The sequence below is a fragment of the Spinacia oleracea genome, chromosome 4 (genome assembly GCF_020520425.1).
Source record: "Spinacia oleracea cultivar Varoflay chromosome 4, BTI_SOV_V1, whole genome shotgun sequence".
Taxonomy (NCBI): domain Eukaryota; kingdom Viridiplantae; phylum Streptophyta; class Magnoliopsida; order Caryophyllales; family Amaranthaceae; genus Spinacia; species Spinacia oleracea.
This window is the reverse complement of record NC_079490.1, coordinates 23,983,971-24,005,575: the sequence shown is the minus strand read 5'-3', so window position 1 is coordinate 24,005,575 and position 21,605 is coordinate 23,983,971. Positions and strand designations below refer to the sequence as shown.

Below are 21,605 nucleotides of genomic sequence, written 5' to 3'. Positions count from 1 at the left end.
GTAAATAAACCCCAAAGTTACTCACAATTATTCTCTCTCCTCTCAACCCACAAACCCACAAACAAAAACAAAATCACGTAAACTCTTCCCTCCTCTTCTGTTTCGTTTTCCTTTTTCTCTTTCGTTCTCCTTCTTTCTTTCTCTGTTCGTTTCAACCCTCCTCTTCACTCGTGGTTCTGTTTGCAGTGCAACCACCACTGCCCACCGTTCAACGCCAGCCGCGCCGCCTGATTTCACCGGACGTCAGCCGTCGCCCTCCGCACGACGAGCCATCGTTCTTCCTCTCTCTTTTCACAGTTCTTGCATTCTCTCTTGTTCCTCTCAGCGCACACATCATCGGCGCACACAACCACCGTCGCACCGCCGGCCTCCGCGACCACCGTGCTTGCTGCCGCATATTCTATCGCCGGCCAACCTCCCTTGTCTCCACTTTTGGTTGTTTCTTCCCCTTCAATTTATCTAAATTATTATTTATGTTTAATAAATTAATTTATGTTTTCATGATTTAAATTATTAGTTTTGATGATGGATATTTAGATTTCAGATTATATATTGATATTATAAATTAGTTATATTCAGATTTGTTAACCATGTTTAAGTTAGGGTATTAATTATATTTTTTCAATTTAATTTATGTTTTAGATTCAAATTATATGTACTACATAGTAAAGTTATTATTTTCAGATTATATAATTTTGTTAAATAAGAGTTTTAAATTATTAAAGCATGCATTTTTTTTAGGGTTTTAATAGTTTTAAAATCATAGTAGGACGATTATAAATTATGAAAGTTATTGTTTTTATGATTTCAGGCATGTTGGATATATTTTGGAGTAGTTCGAAATTAGTTTGTATTGTTGAAAATTAAAGTATGATAATTGCGAAGAGTTTTCAACGAATTTCAAACATTGATTCAATAATTATGATGCTAGGAAATCAAATATTCAAGTTTTAATGTTGGGGATGGTTCTAGACATGTTTAGGATGTGTTTAGAATGCTTTGTTGTGGTTGCGAATGATTAGAAATTGATTGGGAATATTTGTTGGTTGTTTTAGGCGGAGAATTCTCCTTAGATGACTTTTGAAAGTGTTAAAGTGGCCTATCAGTTTGTCTACACAAGGTACGTACATACCCGTGTGCTTGGAATGTGTGTTATCTGTTGAAACCAAGTTGAAATTTGTTGATGAACTTGATTGTGTTGGAATTTCATGTTTAATATTGTTGGATGGACATGTTGAACATATATATTTCGTTATGAGGATTATAACATGTTAGTAGATGATTGATGCAAACATGTTTGATTGGGAACACTAGATTATTTTATATATATTGATTCAGATCGATTGATTGTTGTTCCCTTTTAGCTTTTCACTACTTTATGAGGGTCGAGAACCTTGTTTAGTAAGTTGAAACCTTATACCCATATAGAGGGGTTGATCGGTATTAAAGGAAAGGTTGGATTTAATTGGAATGAGTCTTGTTTGATACCTTTGTGATCACTTACTTAATTCCAAGATAAAAACAGTTGTGAATAAATGTGGATTGTATGCCTTATGTGATTGTTGAGTCATAACAGAGTTTCAATTTGTAAATCATGTAAAGTGAAAATGAGTAGCAATAGCTTTAGACTGTGCACGTCTAAAGTGACGGACAAACAGGAGTTGGGGTTCATGGTGGTAGCCCATGGCCTTTTCTCGGACCGGATTGATCACCGTGTCCTATTTTTATTCAAAAGTTCCTCGATATCGCAGGTCACTGAGGTTACGGAGTCGCGCCCGTACCTCGTCTTCCTTAGTGAAGCTTCTAGCTAGAAAACTCGGTCCGTTGTCTATTTCAATTAAAATAATATTATTGTTATAAAAGTTCTAGTCCAGTCTAGCCTAGTCTAGTCAAGTGTGATCTTCAAATTAATTTGTTTTTCCTGCCCTTATTTATGTTTCATTAGTATCATGTTAGGATTGATCGTTTAATAGAATCATGTTAGGATTATTATTGATTTAGTATGTAGTACTCAGCTTTGCTGATTACGTGCTTTGTTTGTGTGTGTTGATCATGGCTATGCCTTATTGATCCTGTGATGACCCATTTTTGTGAGCAGTCTCTAAGGATCAATAAGCGTTGCCATCTACAGGTTTGAAGATGATGCATCATTGGGATCGGGATTAGAGAGCTTGTATTTAGTTTTGTTTGCTAAGTGACTTGGTTTGTAAATTTGGACTTGAAACTTGTCGTACTATTTATATTTCCTTATTTCCGTTGATTGGGTTTTGGATTTAATATGTAATCAATTATTTATAAACCCAAAAGTTAGTTTTATGTTTTCCGCTGCAAAATTCTGAATAAGCCGTTACGTTTTCACACGGACGATAATGCCTTGATAATTCTCTACGTTTTATGTTAAAAAGTTATATTAGAAAAGAGAGAATTGTCGGGATGTTACACTTGAAGCTGGATGAGGTAGTATTCTAGGGTCCAGGCTTTTGGAATAGAGTGGCAAGGGAAAGAGGTGCACTGCCCTTCTCCAATTTGTGGTGTCTTTGTATTGGAGAAGCTATTGTCCTAGTTGTTCTAGTAGTCGACTTATGTGACCATTTAGGGGGTGTTGCGTGGAAGGATATTGTTGATGGGGTCTGATTTTATTAGGTCTTCTGTTAGTGACTCTCTTAAGTGAAAGAGGGTGTGGGGGGAAGGTTTGGCTGTCACGGAGATTAGGTGGATTTTCCGATTTTGTTAATCGGAGGTCTTTGGGATTTTTAGTTAGGTCCCCTTTTAGGTTTGTGGTGAGGGTTTCTCTCATTGCATTCAAAATTTCAAATTTGAGCGCTGCTCCTCAGTCTCTGGGGTTTTATAGCATGCTACCGAGGTCTTGTCGCTTCCCTTTTGAGGGAGGTTTTTGTGTCCCTTTTCTCCGTGTTGTTCTTTCTTTCCTTGTGTTGTGATGTCCTTCATGCTCCAAAGGTTCCCGTGGGATCATCTCTTTGGTTTTCACCCAAGAACCTCCAGCGGAAAAATGGATAACATAGGAAATATATGTACTGCAGGGTTTGCCTCGCGAGGCTCAAAACGATGCTGCCTGCTAAATTGGTCCAACGTTCAAGTGGTTGTAAGAAGAGTAATTACTTGTGGGATGTTCAAAATGTATTTGTGTGTTACAATAAATTATGTTTGGTTTGTTAGATTAGATTTTGTAAGGGTCTATAAAGACCTAGTAGTAGTAGGGTTGTAATTGAACTTTTTTTTTTTTATGTATGTTAAGCCTATTTAAAAAAAAAAAAAGGGTTAGTTGAGATGAACTTATTAGAGAATAAGAATTTAAAAAATAAAATTAAACTAGTTAGTGGCACTGGCGACGCCCCGAAGTGTTGCATATAGCTTGATTTTTTGTTTTCATTTAAAGTTATGAATTTCATATGCAGTTTAACAATAAAATTGGTTGACCAACAATTGGTGTACTAAATATTTTAGAAATTTTCCTTATTTGTGAAAACTTTTTTTTTTGTACTACTTTACTCATAACTTAAGAAATTTGTTAAGTTACAATTGTATATTGAGCTACAAAGTCAAAATACATTTTAGAGGGGAAAAAAAACATATTTGATTATCTAAAAGAGAACGCAATATTATTTTTTCCTATTCTCTTCTCTGTTAATTTCATGGTTTTATGTTTGATCTAAGTAAATTTCTAAAAAAAAAAAATTGATTTGATTAGTAAATGAATATAAACTAAGAAAAAAGTTGTTATCATAAATTGTTACTCAAATAGATAAATTTGCACATTAAATTTTTATACATTCAAAAGAACGACTTTTCTCTTTTTTTAATAGTTTTAGAGTAATAAGTTGTATTATTGGAGTGATGGTTAAAACTTTGCATTAACATAGAAGAGGTCATAGGTTCAAGGATGAGTAGCAACATTTTTTTTGTGAGGACATAATAAACAATTATGTGCGCATATGACATGGCACATGATGCTATGTCACTTGCCAAGTCATTGTGACACATGTCGAGAGATTTAATAATATATATAGATATAGATATGTCGAAGAGAAAAGAAAACAAATTTGCTAGAAATGGTAATTGAAGCGTGACCTGGAAAACGCAAAAAGTTGCGCCCTTGAAATAGCTTTGTTAACAACTACAACACCCTCCATTTAGTTATCGAGGTTGGTTAGGTCGTTGATCACCAACGACAAATTTATCCATACTCAGGGGTAAAATGATATTTCCACTCAATGCGTTGAAAATTCAAACAAAGTACAAAGTATCAGCAACAATGATAGTAATTAATACAACGTAACAATGACCGTATTTCAATTCAACAATGACAATATTTATGCAAACGATGACAATACTTAATTACTTATATAACACTTCGTATACATATTTTTACCATTCATTTAATATGTAACACTTTAGTTTTACCCATTCATTTAAGTAGTCCCTTTACTTTTTCTATTTCATTTTTTTTTTTTTTGGTGATTATGACAATATTTTAATACAACAATGAAAGTATATATATATATATATACAACAATGACAATACCTATATTACCGTTGACGGTATATAACAACTTACCAACACTTTAACACATTTATTTAAGGTGGGCTATCTTTTTCAATTTTTTTTGGAGGGAGGATATGGATAAATTTGTCGCTGGTGACCAGCGGCCTAGCCAACCACTTTAGTTATCTACCATGCATATTAAATAAAATTATTTTTGTTATTAATTTTCACTTTAGGGTTCCGTTTGTTATGGCGTAAAACGTTTTCATATTAAACTAGTTTTCCTTTGTTTGGTACCTTAAAGGAAAATGGGAGAAGATGGTGAAGATGGTGAAGATTGAGGGGAAGAAAGGAGAGAGAGGTAAGGAGGGAAGAAGAAAAAGTGGTTTCCCTCCCTTCCAAATGGAAAAGGGTTTCTACCTTGGAGGGAGTCATGGAAAATTGTTTTCTATTCCTTACCCAATCAAACAGCATATAACGATTGAAAAAGGGAAAATCGTTTTCCACGAAAACGTTTTACGCCCTACCAAACGGAGCTTGAATTTTTTTCCCGGGATGGCAACCCAGTTCACGATGTTTTGACCAATACTGGCGGTCGATTTATCAACATGCAAATTAAATTCGGTTAAGGTATATACTCAGAATGGTTAACGATATCATAACCTATATAAAAAAAGCCCCAACGCTCCTCATGTTTGCGTAATTTTATTTGTACCACTCTACCCCTCATCATATCTACTTATTACATATAACCAGTATGAGTGTTTGACCAATTTTTAATTTAATTCATATGACACTTGTCAATGTTAAGTCACTAACTAGCCATGTGTCTAACATGCATCATCAAGCACTTCCTTTTTTAAATAGAAAATCACTGGTCTTGGTCATTTCTGCAACCAAGAAGAAGGTGGTTTAATTGATTTGAGCAGATATGTCAATCTTCCGGTGACTCTTTCAAACAATTTTTATACGGTTTCTTCCTCATCTTCTTTGCACGCACTCAAACTCTAATTTTATAGTAATGATTTTTTGTCGATTTTGTTTAGATTTTGAGCTCTGAAACTTGAGCTTAAAATGGGAATTGAGCTGATTTTTGTGGGGATAAGTTGAGTGATTTTGAGGACAGGTGCTTGCAAACAAAAGGAGAGACGCCATTTTTTGAGTTAATGAATTTTTAGAATAAGTATACTGTCCATTAGATGGATTAAGGTTTATGTACGATTGAGTGATTTTTTATTGAAAAATCTATTTTTATACATGTATTTTACTTTTAAGATACTGTTGTTGTTGTTGTTTTTGTTGTTGTTGTTGATGATTGTGATTTGTGAGTGTGTCGTGTGATTTTCTTTTATTTAGTACAAGTAATTTATTTGTATTTGAGAAATCAGATGTTGGAAATTAGTTATTCTTCTGTCTTGCAAGAGGTAGCTCATATGTAGTAGACAAAAATAGTGCTTTCACTTGACATAAATCACCAGAAGTTCATAATTGGTCTTATTTGACATGGAAAAAGTATTACATGCAGTGTGTTAATTTTTTTTGCTTAGGCATAGTGTTGGAAATCAAACAAAAGTGTATCAATTACAAAGGTGTTGTAAAATATGAGGTACAAAAACCATAGGCGGCAGTAGATGGTGTGTTAATTAGTTCATCCCAATATAATTTAGCTCCATCAGTATGTCTTATACATGTATTTGACTTGCAATTAAGAATATAATATACTCCTTTCCAATATAATTAGTTCATCCCAAAATAATTTAGCTCCATCAGTATGTCTTATACATGTATTTGACTTGCAATTAAGAATATAATATACTCCTTTCCTAAATTTTAATGTATGCTATTATCATGTACTCCCTATTTTATAGGCTTATAAAAAATAACTTAATGCGTGTTACGTGCAACGCACGTACTTCTAACTAGTCGTTAAAAAATGCACAAACTATAATAAAACATAACGCACACATAATACTCTACTAGAAAACCTTTGGATTTTAATAACGGATTTTTCATGAAATGCCCATGAGGTTTGCGTTAATGCACCAAATACCCCTAATGTTTCCAGAATGCACCAAATACCCCTGAGGTTTAAAACAATAACACAAAATATCCTTAATGAGCATTTTCCGTCCATTCCGTTAAGTCTCCGTTATCGTGAATTTATTTTTTTGTCCTTACTCAACCATTATCTCTACTAATCCTAATATTAACCCTTAATTATATTATTTAAACCCAAAAAAATTAACTACTATTTTTTTTTTAAAAAACCCAATTCCCTTTTCCTCTTTTCTTTGGATCTTCAACGGCAGCAGCACCATGGCTGCCCTTTTCTCTCCTCCTTTCCCTTGGCCTTCACTCTTAATTTCTCTCACATCCATGGAAGTTGTTCTTCATCTTCAAAATTCTAAAGCTTTTATAATCCTCTTCAGATTATTATTGATTGATGTTGTGATTTTGCCCCAATTCTTCTGAAATCAATTGAATTCAAATAATACCCAACTCTCCAAATCCCTCATAAACGATTTAATTGATATTACCCAATCACCAAAACCTGGTCTGTAGATTTGAAGGAGATGGTGGCTCTTGGGCGTTGGGGGTGGTGTCGATTCTTGGGTCACCGAATCCTTGGGGTGGTGTCGACTCTTGGGCAGCCGAACAAGAAGAAGGAGAGGACTTGAAAGTCACAGTTCTTCCCCAAATCACACCGGGAACAGAAATAGCAATGGAGGTGGAGATCGACGAGAAAGAGATCAAATCCGCCGGCGGAGAAGCTTTGACCGATGGGCGGCGAGGATTGCGTATTCACGGCTGGGAGATCGAGACTTCAAGAAGGAGAGAGAAAATCCAGCCACCGCGACCTCCGCCAGAACAAACACCTAGAGCTTATCGGAGAAGCCAATGTCGGAGAAACCAACGTCGTGGGTTCGATGATGATAGGAGACAGAAAAGATGAGATTTCGAGGGCTGATGAGGTTGATAATTGGGCCTCTATGAAGAAGCAATTTCAATGGTGAATAGTGGAAGAGGGTAGCGGTGGTGGTGATGGTTGGGGTGATTCTCATATAATGGTAATGGTGAAGAAGAGGAGAGAGACTTCCATGGGAAGAGGAAAGAATAAAGAAAAAGAAAGAGAAAGGAAGAGAAGAAAGAAAAGGGAAATAGAAAAAAAAAAAATTAGAGTTAAGTTAACGGAAAAGTTAACAGAATAGACGGAAAACAGTCAATAAGGGTATTTGATGATATTGTTTTAAACCTCGGGGGTATTTGGTGCATTCTGGAAACATTAGGGGTATTTGGTGCATTAACGCAAACCTCAGGGGCATTTCATGAAAAATCCGTTTTAATAAGGTTGATTATAATATAGAAAACTCGTGGTTTGTTTAAAAAATAACGGAATGTTTAAGCCTTAGATTAACAACAAGGATATGATTGATTATATATTACAAGTACAGGGTATAATGTGAAAAAATTTAATGCATTGGTACAATGTAGAAATCAATTAAATACAGGGGTACAACGTAGAAAAAACTTTTTTTTTAATAGGAACAAAACCTAGACAAACTGCCTAAATCATGCATCTTTCCGAATGCACGAATAATTATATAGTTCAAGATGCATGAATCTAATCGTTATCAACAACCCAACACAAATGAGTTTCCAAAATCTACCATAACCACTCATATCTTCGTAGCGTACTAGAAAGCCTCAGATTTTTGTAAATTGGAGTTTCATTGTTGTAAAAAAAAGTTGTTTGTTTTTTTGATAGGAAAGAAAACTTAGGCAAACGGGAAACGACGTAACATCCTGTTAGAATATGCCTTGAATTTGTGTAGAAAATACTACTCCCTTTGTTTCAAAATGTTTGTTACGTATTACTTTAATAGTGTTTCAAAATGTTTGTTACATAAATAATCTTTCTATTTATAAATTTGTTACTATTATTATTATTTTTTGAGTGCACTTTTATTTCTAATTGGTCCAACTTTTCAACTCAATAAATCTCATGCAACCAAAAGTCACATTATGACAAGTTAGCAATCTGTGTGATTTTTAATTGTTGGTTCATTTGATAATAAAACAATCTTATTGGTTGTTTCAATAATTAGTGGATTGATCGAGGTATATTTTTTTTAACAAAAGAAGAAAGCAGATTTGCACTATATTTAAAGAGAGTAATAAATGTTAGAATTTGGAAAGATGGAATCTAGAATATTTAAATTAAAAAAAAATCTTAATTATACGTTAATAAACGTGCCAAAATCCAAACGTAACAAACATTTTGAAACAGATGGAGTATATAAACTCTGGAGGTTATAACCTAGTAGTATTGTCATCTGTACTCGTCAAGGTTAATAAAATTTTCTTCTCCTCTGCCTATGGATGTAGCTAACACTTTGTTAGTGAACCATGTCAAAACTCTGTGTTCTTTATTTACGTTATTTATAATATTTCTTTTTCGATTATAACACATCCTTTCGAATAAATACAATTACTCAACACAACTATCAAATACACGGAGATTGGAGAGTACAATGTTACCACACCCAAACTTCAAGCTACTCCAGCCCCAGAAATTGTAGAAAGTCTTTGGTGAACTTTGAAAAATATCGAAATTATTTTTACTTGTATAGTTGTATATATATAAAGGAACAGCTGAGGTTACTTTAGTAAATTAATTTTTCGTGTCCCCAAATTAAAAGACTAAAATACTCCCATATCTCTGAAATCGATGTTCGTCTCCTCCTATTTCGTTGCCTCTCTTCGCATCTCACTTTTCTCTCTCCTCACCGAACAACACTGACCCATTTTTAGGGTTACACTTCCTCGCCTTCGTCCCGCAAAGATGGTCTTCAATCGCCTCCATCCTCAGGTGCTCCGGCGGCAGCGTCTCCCTCTAAAGCCAAATTGTTGTCATCGGAGGGTGGGTTCCTCTCCATTTGTCTTTCCTTCCATCGTTGCCGATCACCTCCATCGCCACCATCAGATTGAGAGGTAATAATTTTTGGTAACCCTTCAATTTTGTAATCTCAAATCTCTGTTTTTTTATCTCTATCTTGCGTGAAACCCTTCACTTTTGTTTGATTGAATTTTTTGATTGAAACCCTTAAATTTTGTTTGATTGAAACCCTTAAATTTTGTTTGATTGTTTTTTTTTATTGAAACCCTTTAATCTTTTTGATTGAAATTGTGTATTTTGTCGATTTTGATTATTATTTTGAAAGCATTTCGTTGTGACACTTTTGGAGACGGATTTGAGACTAATTTCGCTTCTCTGACCTCGAAGAATTCGTGAAGGGTAATTTCTCTCTCCAAAAACCCGATTTCAAAACCCTAATTTTACGTTTTGGTCACTAAATTCTCTCAATTTTGATGTTTCAGGTGTTTCATTCGACTTATCAGATAAAGAGTTTTTCTGCATCGAAGACCGAGAGGTCTTTTCTGGTTGTTGTTGATTGTCTTCGTGGCAGCTTTGCTTAATTATTCTCCTCAAATTTATTTCTTGCAAACCAGTTTGATGATTAGGTATGTTTTATGCCATTAATTTTGATCCGGGTGTTGTTTTTTGAGTTTGGTGTTTTGCATCTGGAATTCTAAATTAATCAAATTTTGGAGAACTTTGGATTAATGTGACAGGGTGTTCCCTTTTTGGTGAGCTTGGCTGCACTTATCTGCTTGCCCATTTTTCCTATCTTATGTGGTGAGTTTACTCTTAAATCTTTCTTTTTCGTTTTGTTTAGTGGAGCCATATAGATTGAATAATGTAGACTTAATTCGGGTCTTAGTACGAATAGTACCTAAACATGTGTTGATGTTTTGTTTTAATGAATTCTATTGCATTTTTGGATTAATGTCTTTTTTTTACCCCCCTGCAATAATGGAGGTATACTCTATACCTAGAAATGTGTCTGAATTCAGGGATTTACACATTTGAATGGGCTGTAAGTTTGAAGACTGCCAAATGCTACTACAATTTAATGAATTTCCTGATTTTGTTCGAACGGAAAGCTGAAACCTTTTTTTTCTTTCTACATTAGTACAAAGAGATAGAATTAGACTTCTTTGGGGTGAATTAACACGATTCTGTTTTTGTTCATGATGATTAGTACGAAGCAGTATAAAATGGAGTAGGTAGAAGAAGAACAGGAGTTTTGGGAATATTACAAATGAGCAAAAAAACCCACCAGTCTCAACATTTGTTATGTGCATATTTTTTGCACTAAATATGCTTCTTTTTTTTAACATAATACACATATTTTTTGAACTATATGTGCATATTATTTGACTCAAATATAATGTCCGTATTTTGTTGAACGTTTTTCAGAAAATCAAAAATTGTATTCACTTATAAAGAAAGGTGTAAATTTAGCTTAAAAAATATGTACATAGAGTTAAAAAAGTATGTACATGGTCGTCTTGCTGGTGAGTTTTTATTTACTGGGCAGTTTTACATTTGAGCTTTCTTCTTTAAAGAAATGTGGATCATTTTAGTTCGCTGCAGTATTGTGGTTTCTTTGCAGCTTTGCGTCGAAGTAAGAAGAGAGTACGTGTTGTTATTACTATTGAGTTGCCTTTTCTGATGTCAAAATAATTCCCTCCCAACCAGGAGATTGATATTCTATTATCAATAGAGATACATGTCTCTGTTCTTTTTCTTATTTTCTTTCTTTGATTAACTGTTCTCTATTGGTTTATGATTACTGCGGTCAGTAAAAATGGTGTCCTGATTCTGCTCTTTGTATGCAACTTTTAATTTTCTCATTTGTATGTCTTCTCCTGAAATTCGGTAAATAACTTTTTAAATTTCTCTACTTGAGTATAGTAGCTGTCATATGTCCGTAGAGACTATAACGGAAAGGGAAATTATGGAATTATGTTATCTCCTGCGAATCCTTTATTCTCAGTAATGAAGTTTTGATTTTTCGTTGTGATATATTAGTTGTAACAATACAATTTTAAGTTTTTTAATAATTTCGCATGCATCGCGTGCATCTCTATTAATTTTAGAACATTTACTGTTTATGCAGTCGCTCTAGACCCGAAGCTCGGGGTAGTCCTGAATTTGTTAAAGATGAAAGCCCTGCTAATGGAAGATACCACAGGTTTGTGTTCATATCCAACCTGACTATCTTCATCTCTCTACCATTTTGGGACTGAAACCTATATTGTCGATGCAGTCGCTTTAGACTTGAGGTCGAGGAACGCCTGATTATCCTAAAAGATGAACTTCTAATGGAAGATATCACAGGTTCAGTTAATCTCTAAACTGAATACCTTAATTTCTCCTCAGACTCAATTTAAGACTTAATTTATAGATTCTATGTTGTTGAATATTGATGCAGTCGTTCTAGACCTGAAACTCGGGGAACTTCTGATTATGCTAAAGATGAAGGCCCTGCTAATGGAGGAAGATACCACAGGTTTGTGTTCATTTCCATCCTATTTCCCTTGAGCTTTTCCGACTAATGAGGTACTAGGTATAGATGTGAGTCCCCATGCCCCTGTTGTTCTTTTATACAGAATATCTGTTGTGAACTTAAAGAACATTCAATTCTCTCTTCAACTCACCTGTGTACTTAATTACTCCATTGCATCTTAACTATTATCGCAGTCGATCTCCTCCACCACGAGAGAGGTCGAGATCCTAAGCAAGGAGATGGTCACAAATCGGTCACTTGGAAGGGCTGTTTCTGGAGAGGGGACGATATCCTAAGCAAAGAAATGATCTTGAATCAGTATTTGTCAAGTGCAGTTTTTAGAGGAGAGCTATAGTTGCTTAAAATTACCCTGTTTGTGAAAATGCAATGCGTGGTATATCAACAAATTTACAATTGAATTTGATATTGTGTTAGTGGTTTGATGTATTTTGATATCCCTAGAAGAGGGTTAATAAGTGCTTATGCTGTTGCCGAACCGTGACTGAACTATTTGTATATATATATGATTTCAAGTGTGAACATTTTGTAAATTTTGTTAATTTTATGGATACGTTCTTGAGTCATGGCTGTGAGGTTTATTTTTGTGTGTATGACAATGAATTGAAGATGCATTGTTGTGATCTCTTGAACAACTGCTTTAAGGTCGTCACGTTGTTCAGTAAAGTAAACACATGATTACTCCGTTACACTATTTAGATGTATGATTGTATACTATAACCTTAATTTTTTTAAATATGAACTTTGCGAACATTTTTTTTAATCTAATATGTATATTTAGTGGTAGTAATACAATTTTAATTTTTTATATAATCTCGCACACATCGCATGCATATAAGACTAGTAGTTGTATAAAAGAAGATACTTCTCATTTTTGCTATTTTAAGCTAGTATGTGCGCATAAAATATCACCAACTACCAAACCAAGTTTATTAGACTGAGAATGCGAGACAGTAGTGAAAATGTATTTGTTAATTGTTACTTCCTCCATTTTTTTATTATTTGCACCATCTACATTGGGCACAAGAATTAAGAAAGGTGGTAAAAGGTGAGAGATTAACAAAAATACCCATGTGATTAATTACAAGTTGTAGGTAAAGAACAAGTGGGCTTTGGTCCCCAGTTCCCCACCACCTATACAAGGATAAAAATGTCATTTCATGTAGGTAAACTTACTAAAATAGGAAATGGTGCAATTAATATATAACTTCCGAAAAAGAAAAACGGTGCAATAATAAAAAAATGTAGGAAGTATATATACTGTATAAAATTATTGTTCATTTCAATTTTAAAATTATTTTCATTTGTAATAATGTAATTCTTTTTGCTTATTCCATTTGTCGATCTTGTCAATATTCGGCCATGCAAAATTAAATAATCACTACTTGTACAAAGTTGAGTTAGGCCTTTTTTGTGACAAGAAAATTGTTCATGTTTAATTTATAATTTAATTATTTCATACATTTGAATAAAACAGGTCAGGAGGTATTATTCTTTGAGGATGCAATGATTGGAGTTTGAGATGTAACTGTGAAGTGTTCATCTCATTTTTTGTTGTACTTTAGTCCTTAGCTTAAAGTTATTATACGGATGGATGGAAGTGTGGAACCATATAAACTCCAAAGCTATGTTTGATGGCTTGCATTATTAATATTCTTGCACATTATTATATGTCTAAATTAATGCTTATGTTAATGTTTGTTTGTGCTCATTTTACACTACTACTAGTTGTATGTTGATGTGTGTCGATATTTTTTAAAATCTGATTTGGTGTATACACAATTTTTGTAGGATATTATCGATATCTTACGTGGACACCTAAGTGTTAATTAATAATAAGTTACTAAAATAAAGTTTGATTATAACAACGTATTAAAGTAATTATTTCAATGACCTTCTCATCTAATTTGTTAATTAAAACATAGTTCTATATAAATACCACGCATTCTCAAAAGTATGTACATTTACTAAAACATATTTATAAATTTATTTAAAACTAAAGAAAAATATAAACCTATTCATTTGTAACAAAATCTATTTAGGAACTAATGTAATAAAAAATTAACCAAAATAAACATAAAAGATGGAAGTTTTTTTAATGACTACACAAAAATTGAGCCATTGTAATTATTTGAATCTTAACCGTTGATGTTTTGCTAGTCGTCATTTCCGTCGATTACTCTGACTTACAAGATAACTTTTAAAATAAAATAAAATGAAATGATCTGAAATTATTTCTCCTTTTTTTCTTACGATAAAATTCGATAAAAATAGGCTAACTGAAAGATTTTAGTCTTTTTCACTTCATATTCTTCGGCGATAGAAACAATCAACATACGAAGTATATGCTAAATTATTTATCCTCAACAATATCATTGAAAACCTTAAATTCAGCACACGTATCAATAACAAGATTATTAGACACTAAATTTGAAGGAAATAATGCCCTAGGTCCAAGTATGCATTCAATTCTAAGTCTAATAAATGCGGTTCAGTATTAATTATGCAAGTTAATAATTCAGTGAGATCAAGTGAACTGTATGCCTAGCTAGAGGCCGCTTTAGTTCAAGTGGAATTAATAATATTAATCCACAGCTTACTCTTGAGTGAACCCGTAGGGTCACACAAAAAGTACGTGAACGGATCAAGTATTTAAGTGAATTAAATACTCCATTTATGAATATTCGGAATCGACGGATCTCGGTTCCAGTGGGAGCTGAAATCGTCAAAAGGCAAATTATGAATACTCCGGAAACGATGATATTGTCGGAAACGGAAATATGGATCGTATCGGAAATATAAATATTATCCAAGTCGTAGATGTTGCCGGAAACGGAAACATGGTACGTTTCGAAAAATATTATTGGAAATGGAAATATTGTCGGAATCTGAAATATTGCCGGAAACGGAAATATTGCCGGAATCGGAAATATTATCGGAATCGGAAATAAATTCCGGAATCGGAAATATTAAATATTTGTTCGAAACGGAAATAAATTCCGGAATCGGAAATATTAAATATTGTTCGAATCCGAAATGAATTCCGGAATCGGAAAACGAATCGGAAGCGCGACGTACGAAATAAACATCGGACGAACTTGCTAGACACAAGGGCCCAACACGAAGCCAGGCCCACGCCTAGCGAAGCCCGCGCAAAACGAGCAGCAACAACAACGCAACCCGCCTAGCAAGGCAGGCCCAGCCAAGCGCAAGGCAAGGCCAGGCCCAGCCGAGCAAAGCAAGGCCAGCAGCAGCAGCGCCCATGCTGTGGGCCGGTGACTGCCTGTTGGGTCAAGCCGCGCGCGCACAGCACGCCCCTTCGTGGGTTGTGCGTGTGTTTGTTGTGTTCGTGCATGCTTCGAATCCTTAGACGTTTAGGATTTGTCCGGTTAGTTGTTTCCTAAATCCACTAGAGTTAGTCGTTTAATTAAACACTAAAATAATAAGGATTAATTTAAGTAGAATTCTAATTGAATTAGTAAATTGAATCCTAGTGGATATCTAAGTCCGATAATTCCTCCCTACAAATAGGTGATACATAATCACAATTTATAATACATCAATCATAAGTATTCATATAGTTTTAAGATTAAACTAAGCTTAATAATTTGCCAAATAATTAAGTTCGAATAACATAAAACGTTAGGATATATTCTAGTTAATTGAATCTAAGGCGGATCCGAACGTGCTGTGGACTATCTACGAAGGGACTACACTTGGAGTCCTAAACTTGTTCTTGTTCGGTTCGGGAGCAGGTAGGGAAGGCACGCGTCACATGTATGTATCCTAAATTATGCTAATTGGCTATGTGGTAATTAATTTGGATTCCTGGCTTTATGGTTTTTCCGCATGAAATATATGTTTTATAATTGTCATAACCTATATTATTTCACCTAGATTTGAGTGAATATTAGTTTAATTACTCAAAATGATATAAGTTTGAATCTGTTTGGCTAGTTCAAAGATTCAGAAGTATAAAATCCACATGGCAAGAAATCATAAAGATCTAGGTTAGATCATGACGGTGATTACTTTAAGACCAAAATGATCATCAATGATTGGGTGTTGTAATTTCACGATCTAGCTCCATAAGATATGGCATATCTAAGTTGGAATAATCGAAGTCAATTAGTACTTGATTCGATCAATGATGAATCATAAAGACTTTTCCTATAATTTCTAAAACAAAATGCTCAACTACCACCAAACTAAACCAAATTCGTCAAAGCTATTGAAAAGTAATTTCAGAATATCTTCTCAATAATATATATCTAAAGAGTTGCTAAACTCAGTGGGAGCTTAGTGTTTGTTATTTGACAAACTAAGGCCCAAGTATAGATATATGTTTCATTGTGATTTATTCAAATGAGACACAAGGGTATTGTTTCTACCACGAATGTTTGAGAACATAATGTTTGTTTGCTTGAAATAATGTCCTTTTGGAGATTCGTTTCCAAAATGACAAGTGGGAGAAAATAGACCTCGAAAGTATTCGAGGCGAACAACAAACATAAAACGGACATTACAGAGGCTTTTCGAAGTTCTTTATAGAAATCTGAACACTTATTCTTTAAGGACTTTAGAAGTGGCTTTAAAGAAAAGACATCTCTTAGAAGACTTTACAAGTGCTTCAAGGAGAACAGAATATTCAAAAGACTTTCAAGTGTCTGTTAATATTCTATTGTTTAATGTTCTATACCCAAGTAGTCATAGAGTTCAAGTCACTGAAACTATGAGATTCTTCTACTCCCTCCGTCCCTTAATACTTGCACCGTTTTGACTTTTTGCACTGTTCACATAATTCACTTTGACCCTATTTTATTTCTAGTATATGAAAATAAATGTTAGTATATAATATATTGTTGGCTTCATCTTAATATATATTTTCAAAATATTAATATTTTTATAAGTTTTTATAATATGTAGTTAAAGATATTGGTGGTCAAAGTTGTGCATTGGCAAGCGTGTCCAGTCAAAACGGTGCGAGTATTAAGGGATAGAGGGAGTATTAGATAGTGAAGAAACATAGAATTCAGGTCACTGAAACTATGAGATTCTTCTATTAGATAGTGAAGAAACCTACAACTTGCAGTCAAACTTTTATCAAGATGATAATGAGTTTGTGACTTGTAAGAAAGCTATGACGAAATATAGATTCCCTAAAATGGTTAGAGGCTATATAAAGACTTAATGTTGAATTGGTTAAAGGCCATAAAAACATACTCAATGTTCTGATGACAAAATTGAAATTTTGTTGATTTGCAAGAATGATTTACATCTATTGGTTGCAAATTGGTTATAAGGATAACAACCATCAAACACGGAATTGTGTTCACACACAAAGCTGGATTAGTTGCTAAAGGTTACAAGAAAATTCATGGCGTGGATTGTGTTGAAACCTCATGCATAATCATAATGCTCAAGTCTATAAATCAAGCAATGATTGCATATTGGTACATATGGCAATTGGATGACAAAACGTATTCCTCAATCAAATGTTGGAATAAACTATGTACATGGTATGTCATAGGATTTGTGGATCCAAATAAATGCTTGAAAAGGAAAGCTAGCTTATGAAATCTAAGTACAGATTTAAGCAAGCGATTGGGAATTGAAACTGTATTTTAGTGAAGCTAATAAGTATATTAATTTCATAAAAAGTACATAATTCTTATAGATATATAAGAAGTTTAGTGGGAGTACGTAAAACTTAATTGGTCCTATGTGTATCACACACATATCTCTTTATTGTGAAATAACATTCAAATGCTAAATGACTTAGACTTGAAAATTATTCATCAATGATGAACCAAGGCGAAACTTAGTACATACTAGGTTTTAAGATCTATTTAGAAAGATCTTATATTATTGTTTTGGATTAAGTAATGGCATTTACTGAACCAAACACGAAAGACTCCATTGGAGATATTCGACCCATGTGAATAAATCTAAGTAAAGAATGTTTGAACTATGTATAAGCATTTACTAAGTTAAACATCAAAAGATCTAAGTGAGATTAATCACCTATATTATATGTTAAAGAATTTAGTTTGATTCAGTATCTACCGAAACTGAATGAGGTAAAGTTACATGAATAGAATTCAATTGGGAATTATTCTGCAAAAGAATTTATCATGTATATATGATATAATATGAGGATCGCCAAAAAATTATCGTATGGCTTTAGGCATGACGAACACATACCAATCTTTATTGGTCTAAGTAAAGATCAACTAGATTGAGATCAAGAAAAACTTATGGTACTTGAAAAGGTACATAGGTTTAGTTCTTGATTCAAGGAAATAAAGATATGCTAAATATTGATGCTACACGCATAAACACTGGCAAAGGATCAAGAAAGATCCCTTTGGAGTTAACCATTGTCAAGAACGAGCTATACGCATCATGTTTTGAAATGGCAACATGGATTAAAGACCATGAGTTGTTGCGTGGGAAATTAAATATTAATTTTCTAAGATTCAGCTGGGAAGTCTTCCACATATCCGTGAACTTCTTGGATAAGTAAATCCAAACAAAGCATCACTAGCAACCTAAACAGTTGAAGTAAAAGTAATTATTGCCTAATAAGCAATCAAACTGCAGAGTTGTTTATGTTAAAGAGTTCTTCATTGAACTTGGGTTGATCACTTGTCTGCTGACTTGATGGTTCTTCATTGCAAAATGCGTAGAACCACTATCGAAGTAAGAGAGACTAGATCACATAATAAACAAACTCAAAAGATCTTATCATCCTATCTCGAAGAACATTCGATGAAAAGGATATTAAGATTGGCAAAGCATGATAACTAAACCTATGCAACAAGTTAGAAGCAACACTCACATTGCACTGGAAATCAAGCATAGCTTTGAATTCCATGAACTGTTTTAAAGATGGGTTTAAGGCCCATGGTTGTAAAACATTAGGGTTGAACATTTATCATATATGAAATGTATTTTCATATTCCATTTAATCTTTGGTTTAGTATTAAATGATGAGTCCCTTTCAATTTGACGATATATTCAAGATAGACTATCAGGACCAGTCCTGTGACTAAGAAATGTCTATCAAGTGAACTTGAATGTCAAAAGTTGAAAATAGTCCCTGGTCGGAAGTTTTCTATAAAGATGGACGCATAGAAAACGCTAGACGACTAGAATGCAAGATTACTAGTAGTTCTGTTTCTTGAACTATGTGGACATGGCAATGTCGCAATCATTTGTATAGATACTTACTTTGAGAAGACTAGTATCGGACAGACCTATGAAACTTTACTTATGTCATAAGTAAATTTCATTAAAATTATTAGACACTAATCCTCAATACCTGAGTGATTTGAGATTACTTGTTTGAGAACTGGTTACTTTGACGTTGTCAACCGTCGCACCGTAAAAGGAGGCTATAACGGCAACGCTCGGGTAATCACCTATCAAACGAAGTCTAACCTCAAGATCACAAGATTGGGATTGTCCTCCCATAAATCAGGATGAGATGCTGAAAGTTGTACAAGGCCACTCGGAGAGCTAGAAACTGTAAAATGCATTGCCGTGCTCAGATGAATCATAGGCTATGATTATCTGTTTATTTGATCAGTTGAACTCTGAAACCGAGAAATACCTCTGGACATAATAAGGATGACAAACTCTTGAAGGAAATAATTCCCTTGGTCCAAGTATGCATTTAATGTTAAGTCTAATAAATGCGGTTCAGTATTAATTTACAAGTTAATAAATTCAGTGAGATCAAGTGAGCTGAATGCCTAGCTAGAGGCCGCTTCAGTTCAAGTGGAATTGATGATATTAATCCACAGCTTACTCTTGACTGAACTCGTAAGGTCACACAAATAGTACGTAAACGGATCAAGTATTTAATGGCATTAAATGCTCCATCTATGGATATTCGGAATCGACGGATCTTGGTTTCAGTGAGAGCTAAGATCGTCAAAGGAAAGTAAATGAATACTCCGGAAACGATGATATTGTCGGAAACGGAAATATGAATCGTATCGGAAATATAAATATTATCCAAGTCGTAGATGTTGCCGGAAACGGAAACATGGTACGTATCGGAAAATATTATCGGAAATGGAAATATTGTCGGAATCGGAAATATTGCCGGAAACGGAAATATTGTTAGAATCGGAAATATTATCGGAATCGGAAAATAATTCCGGAAACGGAAATATTAAATATTTGTTCGAAACGGAAATTAGTTCCCGAATCGGAAATATTAAATATTGTTCGTATCGGAAATGAATTCCGGAACCGGGAATTTAATCAGAAGCGCATCGTACGAATTAGCATCGGACGAGGCTTGCTAGACAAAGGCCCAGCACGAAGCCAGGCCCGCGCCCAGCAAGCCAAGCGCCCAACACGAAGGCCACAACCTCGCCAGGCCCAGCGCAAGGCTAGGCCCAGCAAGGCCGTAGGCGCGCGCGGAGCAGGTGCTCGTGGGCTGCGAGCAGCGACTGCTCGTGTGGGCCGCAAGGCCTGCGCGGGTGGTGCGATGCTCGTAGTCGTGCAACACTCGTGTTCGTAACGAATCCTAATCCTATTGGAATTCGTGCATTGATTAAATCCTAATCCTAAAAGATTGAATTTATTATTTAGAGTTCTAATAGGATTCTAATTAATAAATCCGTATCCTAGTAGGATTACAAATCCTTTTCCATATCTCTATAAATAAGTGCCTACGGTCACAATTTATAGAAGCAATTGAAGTATTCTAAAGGTAAGATTTTGAAGCAAAAATCAGCCAAACACTTGCAACCTATTAGCCGAAAATCCTAGTAACCTTAAGGGCGATTCTAGTTGGTCAAGCTTAAGGCGGATCCGGACGTGCTGTGGACTATCTACGGAGGGACGACACTTGGAGTCCTAAAGACTTGTTCTTGTTCGGTTCGGGCGCAGCTAGGGAGGGCACGCTACAAAGTGTATGCATCTAAATTATGCTAAATGATTATGTTTAAATAATATGTTTCCTGGCTTTATGGTTTTTCCGCATGATTTATGTTTTGTCATATGTATCATAACCTAACAACTCTTACCTTATGTTCATGAGCAAGCATCAATTAAGCGATAAAGGAATTAGGCAATGCACACTTGTCCCTAAGAACAAGTGGGAGACTAAAGGAAATAATGCCCTAGGTCCAAGTATGCATTCAATGCTAAGTCTAATAAATGCGGTTCAGTAATAATTATGCAAGTTAATAATTCAGTGAGATCAAGTGAACTGTATGCTTAGCTAGAGACCACTTCAGTTCAAGTGGAATTAATAATATTAATCCACAGCTTACTCTTGACTGAACCCGTAGGGTCACACAAAAAGTACGTGAACGGATTAAGTATTTAAGTGAATTAAATACTCCATTTATGAATATTCGGAATCGACGGATCTCGGTTCTAGTGGGAGCTGAAATCGTCAAAAGGAAAATTATGAATACTCCGGAAACGATGATATTGCCAGAAACGGAAATATGGATCGTATTGGAAATATAAATATTATCCAAGTCGTAGATGTTGCCGGAACCGGAAACATGGTACGTATCGGAAAATATTATCGGAAATGGAAATATTGCCGGAATCGGAAATATTGCCAGAAACGGAAATATTGCCGGAAACGGAAATATTATCGGGATCGAAAATAAATTCCGGGATCAGAAATATTAAAT

The 21,605-nt window shown here is 34.5% G+C and overlaps 1 protein-coding gene across 2 annotated transcripts; it reads left to right on the top strand.

The window, feature by feature from the left end:
- The first annotated feature begins 9,148 nt into the window (after nt 1-9,148).
- Nucleotides 9,149-12,479, top strand: LOC130459564 (uncharacterized). 2 transcript variants are annotated; one of them, XM_056827010.1, is made up of 8 exons: nt 9,149-9,496; nt 9,727-9,800; nt 9,884-10,027; nt 10,139-10,202; nt 11,530-11,604; nt 11,680-11,750; nt 11,845-11,922; nt 12,114-12,479. In XM_056827010.1, the coding sequence occupies exons 4-8, from the start codon at nt 10,198-10,200 to the stop codon at nt 12,272-12,274; spliced, it is 390 nt and encodes a 129-aa protein (XP_056682988.1). In that variant the 5' UTR covers nt 9,149-9,496; nt 9,727-9,800; nt 9,884-10,027; nt 10,139-10,197; the 3' UTR covers nt 12,275-12,479. The 2 variants fall into 2 exon arrangements, 1 of the variants encoding a protein (XP_056682988.1); XR_008919053.1 differs by lacking the exon at nt 11,680-11,750 and having other exon boundaries at nt 12,114-12,477.
- The last annotated feature ends 9,126 nt before the right edge of the window (nt 12,480-21,605 follow it).